We start from the raw sequence: 13,793 nt of genomic DNA on the forward strand, positions 1-13,793 counted from the left end.
TGTCTAATGCATCCTGAACCAAGTCTGTACCCAAAATCCTAGCCTCATCTGGCTCAAACCATCCCACCTGTTGTTGTAAGTGAACTCCGCGAGCGGCAAAAACTAGTCCCATGAACCCCCAAAATTAATGACACAAGCACGTAGCATGTCATCCAATATCTAGATAGTGCGCTCGGACTGTCCGTCCGTCTAAGGGTGAAATGTTGTGCTCAACTCCACCTGAGTGCCCAACTCTCACTGCACGGCTCTCCAAAACTACGATATAAACTGCGTGCCTCTATCTGAAATGATGGAAATTGGGACACCATGAAGGCGAACAATCTCTCGGATGTAAATCTCAGCCAACCGCTCTGAAGAATAAGTAGTACCAACTGGAATGAAGTGTGCAGACTTGGTCAGCCGATCCACAATCACCCAAATAGCATCGAACTTCCTCGAAGTCCGTGGGAGCCCAGCTACGAAATCCATGGTGACCTGCTCTCACATCCACTTCGGGATCTCTAACCTCTGAAGTAATCCACCCGGTCTCTGATGCTCATACTTTACTTGCTGAAAATTGAGACACCGAGCTACAAACCCAACAATATCTTTCTTCATCCTCCTCCACCAATAGTGTTATCTCAAATCCTGATACATCTTCACGGCACCCGAAAGGATGGAATACCGCGAGTTGTGGGCCTCCTCAAGAATCAACTCTCGTAGCCCATCTATATTAGGCACACATATCCGGCCATGCATCCTCAACGCCCCATCATCACCAATAGTCACATCCCTGGCATTACCTCGCCGAACCCTGTCCTTGAGGACAAGCAGATGGGGGTCATCATACTGATGCTCCCTAATACGATCATAAAGAGAAGACCGAGAGACCATGCAAGCCAATACTCGACTTGGCTCAGAAATATCCAATATGAAAAACTGGCTAGCTAAGGCCTGAACATCAAACGTCAATGGCTTCTCTGCGGCTGGAAGATATGCTAAGCTCCCCAAACTCTCCACCCGGTGACACAAGGCATCGGCCACCACATTGGCCTTCCCGAGATGGTACAAAATGGGGATATCATAGTCCTTCAGAAGCTCCAACCACCTCCATTGACGCAAGTTAAGATCCTTCTGCTTGAACAGATGCTGCAAACTCTGGTGATTAGTGTAAATCTCACAATGAACACCGTTCAAATAGTACTGCCAAATCTTTAAGGCGTGAACAATATCTACTAACTCAAGATCATGGACATGATACTTCTTCTCATGGGTCTTCAACTGGGGCAAAGCATTATCAATCACTCTACCCCCTGCATCAGAACACACCCAATACCAATCTGCGAAGCATCACAATACACTGTGTAAGAAACAGAAGCTGATGGCAGAACTAGAACTGGAGCCGTGGTCAAAGCAGTCTTGAGCTTCTGAAAGCTCTCCTCCCACTCATCTGACCACCTGAATGGGGCGCCTTTTGGGTTAATTTGGTCAAGGGCGATGCAATAGATAAGAAACCCTCCACAAAACAACGGTAATAGCTCCCCAAACCAAGAAAACTCTGAATCTCTGTGGTTGAGGACGGTCTGGGCTAACTCTGCACCACTTCTATCTTCTTCGAATCCACCTGAATACCCTTACTGGACACCACGTGCCCCAAGAACGCCACTGAACTGAGCCAAAACTCACACTTGGAGAACTTTGCATAAAGTTTCTCCTCCCTCAACCGTTGTAACACAATCCTCAGATGCTGGGCATGTTCCTCCTGGCTACAAGAGTACACCAGGATGTCATCTATGGATACAATAATGAACGAGTCAAGATAAGGTTGAAGCACACTGTTCATCAGATGCATGAATGCTGCTGGGGCGTTGGTCAGCCCAAAAGACATCACAAGGAACTCATAATGAACATATCGGTTCCTAAAAGCTGTCTTAAGAATATCTATGTCCCGAATCTTCAGCTGGTGATACCCTGACCTAAAATCAATCTTGGAAAAAACCCTCGCTCCCTGAAGTTGGTCAAATAGATCATCAATGCGTGGCAAATGATACTTGTTCTTGATTGTGACCTTGTTCAACTGTCTGTAATCAATACACATTCTCATGGTACCATCCTTATTCTTTACAAATAGGACTGGTGCACCCCAAGGTGACACGCTAGGCCGAATAAACCCCTTATCTAGGATTTCCTGAAGTTTTTCCTTCAACTCCTTCAACTCCGCCGGTGCCATACGATACGGTGGAAAAGAAATGGGTTGAGTGCCCGGCACCAAATCAACACCGAAGTCAATATCCCTGTCAGGAGGCATGCCCGGTAGGTCTGCAGGAAACACATCCGGAAAAACACACACCACATGAACAGAGTCAATAGTAGGGGCCTCTACACTAACATCCCTCACAAAGGCTAAATAAGAAAGACAACCCTTCTCAACTATCCGTTGAGCCTTCAGATATGAAATCACTCTACTAGGAACATAGTCTATAGAGTCGATCCACTCAACCCTCGGCAACCCCGGCATCGCCAATGTCATGGTCTTAGCATGACAATCTAGAACAGCATGACATGGGGACAACCAATCCATACCCAAAATCACATCAAAATCGACCATACTAAGCAGCAAAAGATCTACTCTGGTCTCCAGACTCCCAATAGTCACCACGCATGGCCGATATACATGGTCCACAATAATAGTATCGCACACCTGAGTAGATACATGAACAAATGAAACTAGAGACTCACGGGTCATATGCAGAAAATGAGTGAAATGCGAGGACACATATGAATAAGTGGAACCAGGGTCAAATAATACAGAGGCATCTCTGTGGCAAACTGAGACAATACATGTAATCACAGTATCCGAAGCAATGCTATCTAGTTTGGCAGAGATAGCATAGAAACAAGCCTGGATGCCCCCTGATTGGCCTCCCCCTCTCAGGCGACCCCTAGCTGGCTGAGCTCCACCCCGAGCTGGCTGGGCGGGTGGTGAAGCAACTGGTGCTAAAGTTGAAGGCTGACTCCTCTGATGAGATGACCCTCCTGAAAGGTGAGGACAATACCTCTTGATATGACCCAAATCTCCACACTCAAAGCAACCTCTCCTTGCGAATGGAGGTGGGGACTGAAGGGAACCCCGAGCACCGAAATAACTACTAGAAGGTTCTGACATAGATGAACCCTGAGCTGATGGTGCATGAGACGAACTCTGAGATGGTAGTGCACTTAATGACGATTGGTCCTGCTGATAATTGTGTGACCCATGGCCAGATGATGCACCACGGTGAACTGGGTGAGCCGTCTGAGCATGTCTGAAAGGATGACCCATACCATGGTGGAACTGACCCCCAAAAGGAACACCGCCAAATCCACCCTGTCCACGAGGCCTCTTGGCCTCCCTCTCAACTCGCTTCTAGTTGCGAACCATCTCAATCTGACAAGAAATGTTGACAACCTCATCAAAACAAGCACCAAACACTCTCTCTCTAGTCATAAGCAATCACAGCTGGAAAGTGAGGCGATCTATAAACCTCCTGATCCTCTCCATGTCTATGGGAACAAACCAGATAGCATGTCGGGCCAACTCCGAGAACCTCAACTCATACTGTGTCACGGACAAATCACACTGACAAAGCTGCTCAAACTGCCTGCGTAGCTCCTCTTTGCGGGACTGAGGCACAAACTTCTCTAGAAAGAGAATAGAGAACCGTTGCCAGGTAAGGGGTGTTGCGCCGACAGGCCTACGCCTCTCGTAAGCCTTCCACCAACTGAAGGAAGCCCTAGAGAACTGAAAAGTAGTGAACGAGACCCCACTGGTCTCTAGAATACTTGTTGTACGGAGTATCCTTTGACACCTATCCAAGAATCCATATGCATCCTCTCTCTCTGTACCGCTAAAAGATGGAGGCTGGAGCCTCCCAAACCTCTCCAATCTATGCTGCTCATCCTCAGGCATAGCAGGAACCACATAGTCATAAGCAGTTGCGACTGGCTGGGCTGGTGGTGCCCCCGGTGTCTGGAGTCCATGCATCACCTACCCTGGTGTACGGGCGGTGGGAGTCTAAGTGCCTCCCTGAGCCTGAGAAGTGGATGTTGCCGTCAAAACAGATATCGCCTGAGCAAGACCGGTGCACATAGTCAGAATCTGAGCTAAGGCCTCCTGAAGGCCTGGAATCATATGGGCACAGTTGGTGCCTGAGCTGGTCCCGCTAGTGCACCCATAACTTGGACATGATCCTGATCTGGGGCAACTGGTGGATCCGCAGGTATTTCCCTAGCTACTGTGCGGGCTACACCTCTGCCCCTACCGCAGCCTCTACCGCGACTTCGGTCTCTCGCGGCCCTAGCTGGTGGTACTGGTGGCTTCCCATCCTGCCCAGTGGTACGTATCCTCACGTTCTGTGAGAGAATGAAATAACAGAAGTTTAGTTACCAGAATCAACAGATTCACATGACAAGAATTCAAGAATGTGAAGTTTTCCTAAGGTTTCTGCAGCCTCTGAAGACTCTACTAAACCTGCTCATGACTCATGAGACCTATGTAACCTAGGCTCTGATACCAACTTGTCACGACCCAAAAACAACCGTCGTGATGGCGCCTATCGTGGAACTAGGCAAGCCAACACTCAACATTTCTAACACAGTAAAACACTTTTAAAAAAGATAACGGCAGAACAATTAATATTAAAGAAAAACCTTTTCAAAATAGAATTTATCAAAAATACGATACAATCCATCCCAAAACCGGGGTGTCACTAAGTACATGAGCGTCTAAAACTAGAATACAACCCACTACAGTATCTAGAGAATAAAACTGTAAATACAGATAGAATAAGGAAGGAGAATCAAGGCTCGCGAACGCCATGTAGCTACCTCGACTGAAAGGTAGTGACGAACTCAACCAGTATACATAAAATGGAAATAACTTTGCAGAAACGTAGGCATGCTTTCAAATTAAATAGGCAACTCAAAATAATAAAGTAAAGCAGATCCGAACAGTGTAAGGAATATAACCCTGCTATCTCTACATGCCAATGCACATACTGTATGTGATTCACCATGTTGGAAACCTCATGTGCTCATACTCTCGAATGCTCAACCACTCGGTACTGTATATGGCTCATACGGCACAGGGAAGATCCATCCCGAAACATATACATCACTAACTATAAGTCAACCAGTACCGAGAAAGGCCAATCCAGCCCTGTGGAGAATATCCATCTCCAGGTATCAAGTACTTCGGTCAAGATCCATGCTCATGAAAGATTCATCCCTCAACAATATCAATCGCGCTCACTGGGGTGTGTTACAGACTCCGAAGGAGCTCCTACAGCCCAAGCGCTATCATAACATCAATATAACCGCTGCGACGTGTAGCCCGATCCCGTAATTGTCACTCATAATCAGGCTCTCAGCCTCACTCAGTCATCACTCTCTCCAGTCTCACTCACGTGCTCAAAATATCATAAAAACTAGCCCGAAACAGTAATATGATGAATCAATAAATATCAACTGAGATTGAGATATGATATGAAATGGATATATATATATGACTGAGTACGAAATATCAATAAAACTAGTAAAGTGACAGTTAAACATGATATCTAGCATGATTGACAGCTCAATTACTTTGTCACATGATGAAAACATGGATATCAACAAAGTATTATCACTACACAGTGCCCTGGAATCAACCAGGTCACAATTCTCACCGTGCACGCCCGCACGCCGATCACTTGGTTGGTTTTGAGTAGTTATTGTGATCAGAAATGGTGCTACGAGTATGTGAGTTGTGTAGTATGTTATGTGATTATATCTAGGATTATAGTTATGGCTGGATACAGCTTGTTCAGGCTTATATAGTGTGTAGATGTGAGATTCGGGTCTTGAAAAGAATTCTGGATGTTAGAAATTTGGATCCAAGTTTTGGGCTAAGGTTAAATTAATGATTTTCAATTATGTTATATTGTTAGGCCTATATAGAATAGGATGATGCAGGATCAACCCCGGGTACGTGCGTGGTAAGATGGAATAGTGATTTGATGGCTTGGAAACAACTCCTGGCATGTTCGAGGACGAACGTATGTTTAAGTGGGGGAGAATGTAATGACCCGACTGGTTATTTTGAGTATTATAACTTTGGTCAAATAGCGAACAAATAAAAGTCACATGAAAATATAAAAATACTAAATAATGAATAATACAATAATGATAAGTTATAATGAACAAAAAAGAGAGAGAAATTATTTATATTTTTTAAGAAAATAATAATTTCTATATATTGGAAATTACATATTCTAAAACATATTTTATTTTAAATTAGAAATATAACTTCATGCGTGTGTTTGCCGTAAAATATATCAAATCTACGAATAGTCATTTGCTCATTGCTATTTGATCATAGGTCATTGGTTACAAAGTTATAATTTATATGCATATTATATTAAAAGGAGAGTATTCAAACATTATTAAAAGGAGAATCTAGACTATGCAAAGTCATAGGTCATTGGTTACAAAGTCATTCCCCTGGGCAATGCAACCTCCAGCTGCATCATGAGTCGAGTGAGGAAGGGAGCCAAGTGGAATGTGTGTGGTGAGAACCCACATAAGGCTTCTAAAGGAGTCGTCTTTTGAGAGTTATGGTGGTTGGTATTGTACCACCATTCCGCCAACGGTAACCATTTGAACCATTGTCTGGTATGAGAGAATACCATAGCTCATAAATAAGTCTCTAAGCACATGTTCAGTCTTTTAATTTGTCCATCTGATTGGGGATAATAGGCAGTAATCATGTTTAATTTGGTTCCCAAAGACTTGAAGAGTTGTTGCCAGAATTGGCTGGTGAATATAGAGTCTATATAACCAAGCTATCATAGCTGAATTCCTCTAACTTCACCAAGCCACACAGGTTTCCAAATCCGAGAGTATTGCCACAAAATACCCGTAAAGCCCCACCTCATCATAAGAACCAAAATAACCGAGCATACCACCATACTGATCCAGCATGTTACCCATTTGTCCTATTTTCTCCGAGTTTCTTCTGAATTACACTCAAGTTGACATTTCTCCTTGTCAAAACACAACTATCCTTACCCAAAGCTCACTACAAGACATCCTAACATAAAACCACATCGCCCTAAGGCCCATAAGCACCTTCATAAATACCCCAACCGTAATACTCACTCTGAAAATACCTTATGCGAATTTAAAATTGTTCCTCTTTCCTTTTTTATACTGAAATATAGAATCCATAGTCAAACAGAATTACTGCATGTCCCGATACCATCCAATGTAAGTAACTCATTCTTGTGATATACAAATTTAACCTAGATTTTTCCTTTTCATCATTGACCTTGGAGTAGGCCAGTACACCCTGGATTCAATCTTAGTAGGACTAGTAGAAACACTTTCACCTATGATGATATGGCCTAGATACTCCACCTGACTATGACCATAAGAACATTTAGATCTTTTGGCATAGATTTGTTTATTTTTTAGGATATCTAGCACCTGACCAAGGTGACCAATATGTTCCTGGACCGAAGCACTATAGACTAGGATATCATATAAAAAACCAACGCAAATTGCCTTAGGTGAACCTTGAAAACATGGTTTAGAAGGCTCTGGAAGCTGGCTGGGGAATTTGTTAAACCAAAGGGCATAACCTTAATTTCATAATTCCCTAGGTAACTTCTAAAGGTTGTCTTATATACATCTTCTGCACTCATCCTATTTTGGTGATAGCCAGTCCTGAGATCTATTTTAGAGAACATGAATGACCCCATTTAATTCATCTAATAAGTCATCCATAAGTGGTATACTTATAGGGAACTTATCCTTAAAAATTATTTTGTTCAAATTCCTATAATACACACAAATTCTCTAAGTTCCAACTTTCTTCTTAACCAACAAAACAGGGGATGAAATGGGGAATGGCTAGCTGGAATTATTTCATTGTTCAACATGTCTTTCACTTGCTTTTTAATTTCATTTTTTTGAAAAAACATATATCTATAAGGTCTGATACTTAATGGTCTTGCCTCAGGTTTTAGTGGTATGAAATGGTCATGCTGCCTCTTTGGTGGAAGTGTGGTAAGTTCATGGAACACATCTGCATAGTTCTCCAATACTACATTGATAACTGCAGGTATCCTCTCCTTTTCCTCTACTTCTGTTACTGAAATAGTAAATAGATGTGCCCAGAACACCCTGCCTTTTCTGGAAAACAATTATGGAATAATTTGAAGGGTTTGTGATTTCCGGGAAAGAAAAGAAGGTGTGCTTGCTTGTTAAATCACTTTACGGATTGAAATAAGCACTCAAACAATGGTATGCAAATTTTGACCAAACTATGTTGGCAAATGGATTTAAGATTAATGAGTGTGATAAATATGTTTACATTAAGAACGCTCCAAATCACATAGTCATTGTTTGTTTATATGTTGATGACATGTTAATAATGAGCAAATACATTATAGATATATATATGCTACCAAACATATGCTTGCTAGAGAGTTTGATATGAAAGATTTAAGAGTTGCTGATTTAATTCTAGAAATTAAAATCCATAGGACTTCTCAAGGTCTGGCATTGTCTCGATCATATTACGTTAAAATGGTACTTGAAAAATTTAAGTAATTAGATTTCAAGGTTGCAAAGTCCAAATTGATGTAAATGTTGCTCTTACAAAGAATATTGATCAGAGCAGATCTTAATTGGATTATGCCCGAGTGTTGGGAAGTTTTATGTACATCATAAATTGTATACGACCTGATATAGCTTGTACAATAAGTAAATCGAATTTTTACATAAATAATCCCAACCAAACCCATTGGAGGGTAATGAAACGAGTTTTCGAGTATTTAAAAGAGAAAATGACATAAATCGTCCCTTATCTTTAAGCTAGCGTTTGGCCATAGATTCCCAAATTTATTTTGAAAAATCTGATTTGGGTGAAGTTTGGTTTGAAGATGAAAATGTGTTTGGACATCTGTTTTGGGTGAAGTTTGGTTTGTGAAAGATGACTTATACCACAAGTTCTAAAAATTATTACAAATATCCAACAGTACCATTATCAATAACATTCATTATATTATCGCAAATCATAGTCCTGAACATAAATAAATTTGATACAAAATTATCCTTTTTATAATGAACTACATGATACACTATCAGATGACCGGAAGACGAAGCAACATCGTTATAAAATAATAACTGGTGGGCTCTTTTATAAAATATAAAAGTTTGTGCCAATTTTTAAAAAATATAATAGTGATATTTTGGCCCAAAATCAGCTATTGAGTTGGTTTTGGGATTTGGGATTTGGGATTTGAGATTTGAGATTTGGCCAAAATATAGGCAAAATTTCTGGCCAAACATGTGTTTGCCAAATAAAACCCAATTTTATTTTGGTAAAATCTATGGCCAAACGGGTCCTAAGAGTAGGTTTATGATAGTCCCTTAAATATGCACTTACCCGTTTTAAGTCCTTTAAGTATTCAAAAACTTATCAATTTTGGTCTCCGTCTACTTTTAACGCACTATCAGTTTATTTTAATAGCTAGCCCACTTCAGCCTCACGTGACCTTCAAAACGTTAAAAAGTCGGTCTTCCCCCAATTCTTTCTCTCTCCCCGTTTCTTTTTCCCCCAAAATTACTCTTCTAAAAAAAGCCTTAACCTCAAATCTACCAAGTGTGGTTTAGTGAAAGGCATCTAGGACAATGATCATACGAATTGAAGGTGGTACAACTCCTCTTTATGGTGAGTTTTCAGTATTAGTGATGCAGGGCTTTGTTTAGTGTTGAAGAATATTTTCAGATGTATTTCTCTGTTGGTGATTTGATGAAATCTCTATGTGAATTTACTCTCGTCTCTATTTTTTTTAGCTTTATAACCTATATTAGATTCTTTACATCTTTAGTTCTTTTGTTTATTGCTAGAATAATTTTAGATGTATTGCTAGAAATCTCAATAGTGCTTTTTATTAGTTTATTTCTACAGATGTGTCTCCATCTTTATGTGCTTTTTGTATTGCTGGGAATGGTCAAAAAGTTATGTTTTTAAGTGTATACTTGAATCTTGCATTTTATATTTTTATAATATAGTAAAATATACTAGCTGATATGAATAGAAAAATAAATCTTTCTTCCTCTGTTTTGTTTATCAGACCATATACAAGATGCATCAAAGATTAGCATCAAAGTAAACCACAACGGTGTTATGAAGAACTATTCTCGAAGACATTATGTTGGGGGTCTTGTACAGTTTATCGACTATGTTGATATTTCAGAAATGCAGCTATCAAAATTCAAGACTATGACTGCGATATATGGATATGATAATGATTCAGTCGCATTTTGGCATAAGTAGATAGGTTCAGTGAGAGAATGAGACTTATTTCAATCGACCTGGAAGCTTATTTGGTATCTACGAATATCCATGTATATAGGATAATGGAGGTTTTCTTTGAACATTTAGACTCTTATATCGGAGTGGATGTTGAGGCAACTTTCAATGAATGACAAAATAGCGACAGAAGGAGATTCTGATTGTGTTAACTCTGAGGGGTTTAAGAGCTTGGAAAGTGATTCTGATTCTGACAGTTTAAACTTTCCTAAGTTCAATTCAAAAACAGACATGTTACATCTCGTCTTAGCACTCGAAATGACATTCGAAAATAAAAAGGAGTTCAAGAATGTTGTGACTAATCATGAAGTTAATCAAGGAAAGTATATAGAATGGTGAAAGGATAAGAGTGAGTTGCTTTAGTGGTGAGCACCCTCCACTTTCAACCAAGAGGTTGTGAGTTCGAGTCACCCCAAGAGCAAGGTGGGGAGTTCTTGGAGGGAGGGAGCCGAGGGTCTATCGAAAATAATCTCTCTACCCCAGGGTAGTAGTAAGGTCTGCGTACACACTACCCTCCCCAGATCCTACTTGTAAAATTATACTGGGTTGTTGTTGTTGTATATAGAATGGTGCAAGAATGATAGATAAAGGACAAGAGCAAAATGTGTGAAACCGGATTACAATTGGGAGATTATGGCTTCTAACATGTATAAGGATAGCGCTTTTCAGATAAAAACGTATAATTCCATCCATGATTGTAAGAATTGGAATTATTATAACAATGCTGTCACATCTTCATTCATTGATAGAAGATATCTTCATGTCATAAAATCAAATATGAATTGGAATATCTCCAAATTTGGAGATCATGTGAATGTATAGTTGTAACGATCCGACCGATTGTTTTGAGCATTTACGCTCCTTTCAACTATTTAAAGTCCTGAATAACTTCCTACGAGATATTATAACGTGTGTAAATTGTCGGTTTTGGTTTTAAGGTATTTCAGAGTTAGCTTGGAAGAAAAAATTTCATGTTAGAAGCTTACGTTGAAATATTTGACCAGATGGTGACTTATGTGTAAACGACCCCGGAATAGAGCTTTGATGATTCCAATAGCTCCATATGGTGATTTTGGACTTAGGTGTATGTTCGAAAAATTATTTGGAGGTCCATAGTGAATTAGGCTTGAAATGCCGAAAGTTAAATTTTTGAGAAGTTTGACCGGGGGATTGACATTTTTATATCGAGGTCAGAATCCGATTTTGAAAATAGCTTTGTTATGTCATTTATGACTTGTGTGAAAAATTTGAAGTCATTCCGGATTAATTTGTTGTACTTCGGCTTAAGATATAGAATTAGAAAGTTCAAAGTTCATTAGGCTTGAATTGAGGTGCGATTCGTGGTTTTAGCGTTTTTTATGTGATTCGAGGCTTCGACTAAGTTCGTATGATAATTTGGGACTTGATGGTGTATTTGGTTGAGGTCCCGGGGACTGAGTTTCGGGGTGGTTTCGGACCATTTCTGGGCCATTTAAAGTTGCTGGGTTTTGGCTACAGCAGTATGCTATGCGATCGCGTAGAATTGGCCGTGATAGCCAAGCACAAAATGGGGGAAAATGGCCAGTGAATCGCGATCGCGGAAGGCCTTTCGCGATCGCGTAGAGGAAATTATCTGCTGCACTGACCCAACTTTGAAAGCTTATATCTCGCAATCTATAAGGAATTGGGAGATAATCCAAAACTGAAAGTTGTAGCCCTTTGTGTCTAGTTTTCAGAAATATAAACCATTTGTCATTTAGAATTTTGTACAAAAGGTTATGACCATTATACTAGAGGTTGTCCGGAAGAAGTTGGACAAGGCTGTTGGGGAATTTGTTACTCGCGATCGCGGGAGAATGGCCGCGATTGCATAGAGTAAAAAAAAGGGTAGAGGAATTATGTGCTTCGCGATCGCGGGTGATTTTCCGCGATCGCATAGGGTAAATGACTGGGCAATAGATTTAAGTTCTGAAAATAGGACTTAGTCCAATTTTCCATTTTTGACGGATTTGAGCTCGGGAAGAGGCGATTTTCGGGAGATGTTCAAGGAAAATAACGGGATAAGTGTTCTTAACTCAATATTAGTTAAATTACCTGAATCCATGGTTGTTTGTAATATTTAATTGGTGAATTAAGTTAGAGAATTGTGAAAACCCTCTTGGTTTAATTTGGAAATTTGAGGGTCGAGTTGATGTCGGATTTGAGTAAAATTTATATGGTTGGAGTCGTGGTTGAACGGGGGTTCAAATGTTTTGAGTTTTATCAGATTCTGAGACGTGGGCCCCACGGGCAAATGTTTAGCTAAATTTCGAATTTTTATGGAAAATTAGCATTTTCTTATGGAATTAATTCCAATAAATTTTATTGACTGAAATGAAATAATTGTCGCTAGATTCAAGGAGTTTGGAGGCAAATTCACGAGGAAAAAGCATACCAGAGTAAAGAATTACACGGTTTGAGGTAAGTAACACTTCTAAACTTAGTTCTGAGGGTATGAATCCCCGAATTTGGTATGATATGAATTGTTGAAAGTGACACACACGATAGGTGACAAACATGTAGACGTGCACCATAGAAATTGTGTCTTGAATAAATCATGTGAAGTTGTAAAATTAAATAATCATGTTATTATCTGAACATGTGGCACGTGTTAGAGAAATTGAGCTGAGGCTTGTAATAAAGATCATGTTTAGGTTATGTGCCGATATTTTAGGACCCATGGGGTCGTGATGCTATTGAATTAATTATTCTAAAATATACCTTTCACACTCAGTAATAATTGTCTATTGTGAAGATATTTATGGGATTGAACTGCGCAACGCAGCAGGCCATTAGGCTTTATATATGTTATTATTAAATGGATCGGGGCTGCCCTCCTGCAGCAGGCCAGAATGGCTTTATACATTATTATTGTTCTGGATCGGGGCGCCCGCCTGCAGTATGCCTTATTGGCTTTACTATTTTCTGGTTCGGGGCTGCCCGCCTGCAGCAGGCCTTATTGGCTTTACTATTTTATGGATTGGGGCTTCCTGCCTGCAGCAGGCCTTATTGGCTTTACTATTTTCTGGATCGGGGTTGCCCGCCTGTATCAGACCTTATTGGCTTTACTATTTTATGGATCGGGGTTGCCCACCTGCAGCAGGCCTTAGTGGATTTACTATTGTTTGGATCGGGGCTGCCCCCTAGTGAGCGTCGAAGATTATATATATTCGGGATAGATTTCCCAGGGCATGGACTTTCCTTATTTACTGCTTATATATTTATTTGGGATGGATATTTCCCAGGGCATGGACTTGCCTTACTTATTTTTATTGTAATGAATTTACGTGGATATGGATCTTGTTCGTATCATTTGCATTTGGGGGTAAATTACCCCAGGGCTGGATTGGCCTTATACAGTACTGCATGACTGGTGTCAGTCGATGTGTGTATATAT

The 13,793-nt window shown here is 40.5% G+C and overlaps 1 protein-coding gene and 1 long non-coding RNA gene across 2 annotated transcripts; one reads left to right on the forward strand and one right to left on the reverse strand.

The window, feature by feature from the left end:
- Positions 1-1,280: 1,280 nt before the first annotated feature.
- LOC138894447 (uncharacterized) lies at positions 1,281-3,301 on the reverse strand. The gene is made up of 2 exons (XM_070179143.1): positions 2,681-3,301; positions 1,281-1,319 (listed from the first exon to the last, which is right to left on the reverse strand). Exons 1-2 carry the CDS (start codon positions 3,299-3,301, stop codon positions 1,281-1,283), a joined length of 660 nt encoding a protein of 219 aa, XP_070035244.1.
- Positions 3,302-9,580: 6,279 nt separating this feature from the next.
- On the forward strand, positions 9,581-11,246 carry LOC138894983 (uncharacterized). Its single transcript, XR_011409168.1, has 2 exons — positions 9,581-9,733; positions 10,140-11,246. It is a non-coding gene; the product is annotated as an uncharacterized lncRNA (long non-coding RNA).
- The last annotated feature ends 2,547 nt before the right edge of the window (positions 11,247-13,793 follow it).

The sequence above is a fragment of the Nicotiana tomentosiformis genome, chromosome 6, assembly GCF_000390325.3.
Source record: "Nicotiana tomentosiformis chromosome 6, ASM39032v3, whole genome shotgun sequence".
NCBI lineage: Eukaryota > Viridiplantae > Streptophyta > Magnoliopsida > Solanales > Solanaceae > Nicotiana > Nicotiana tomentosiformis.

Coding starts and splice junctions, on each gene's coding strand:
- LOC138894447 (XM_070179143.1), bottom strand. CDS start 3,301: ATGGGTCATCCTTTCAGACATGCTCAGACGGCTCACCCAGTTCACCGT. Junction 1,320..2,680: donor TTGTTCATGTATCTACTCAG/GTGTGCGATACT, acceptor GATGCTTCGCAG/ATTGGTATTGGGTGTGTTCT.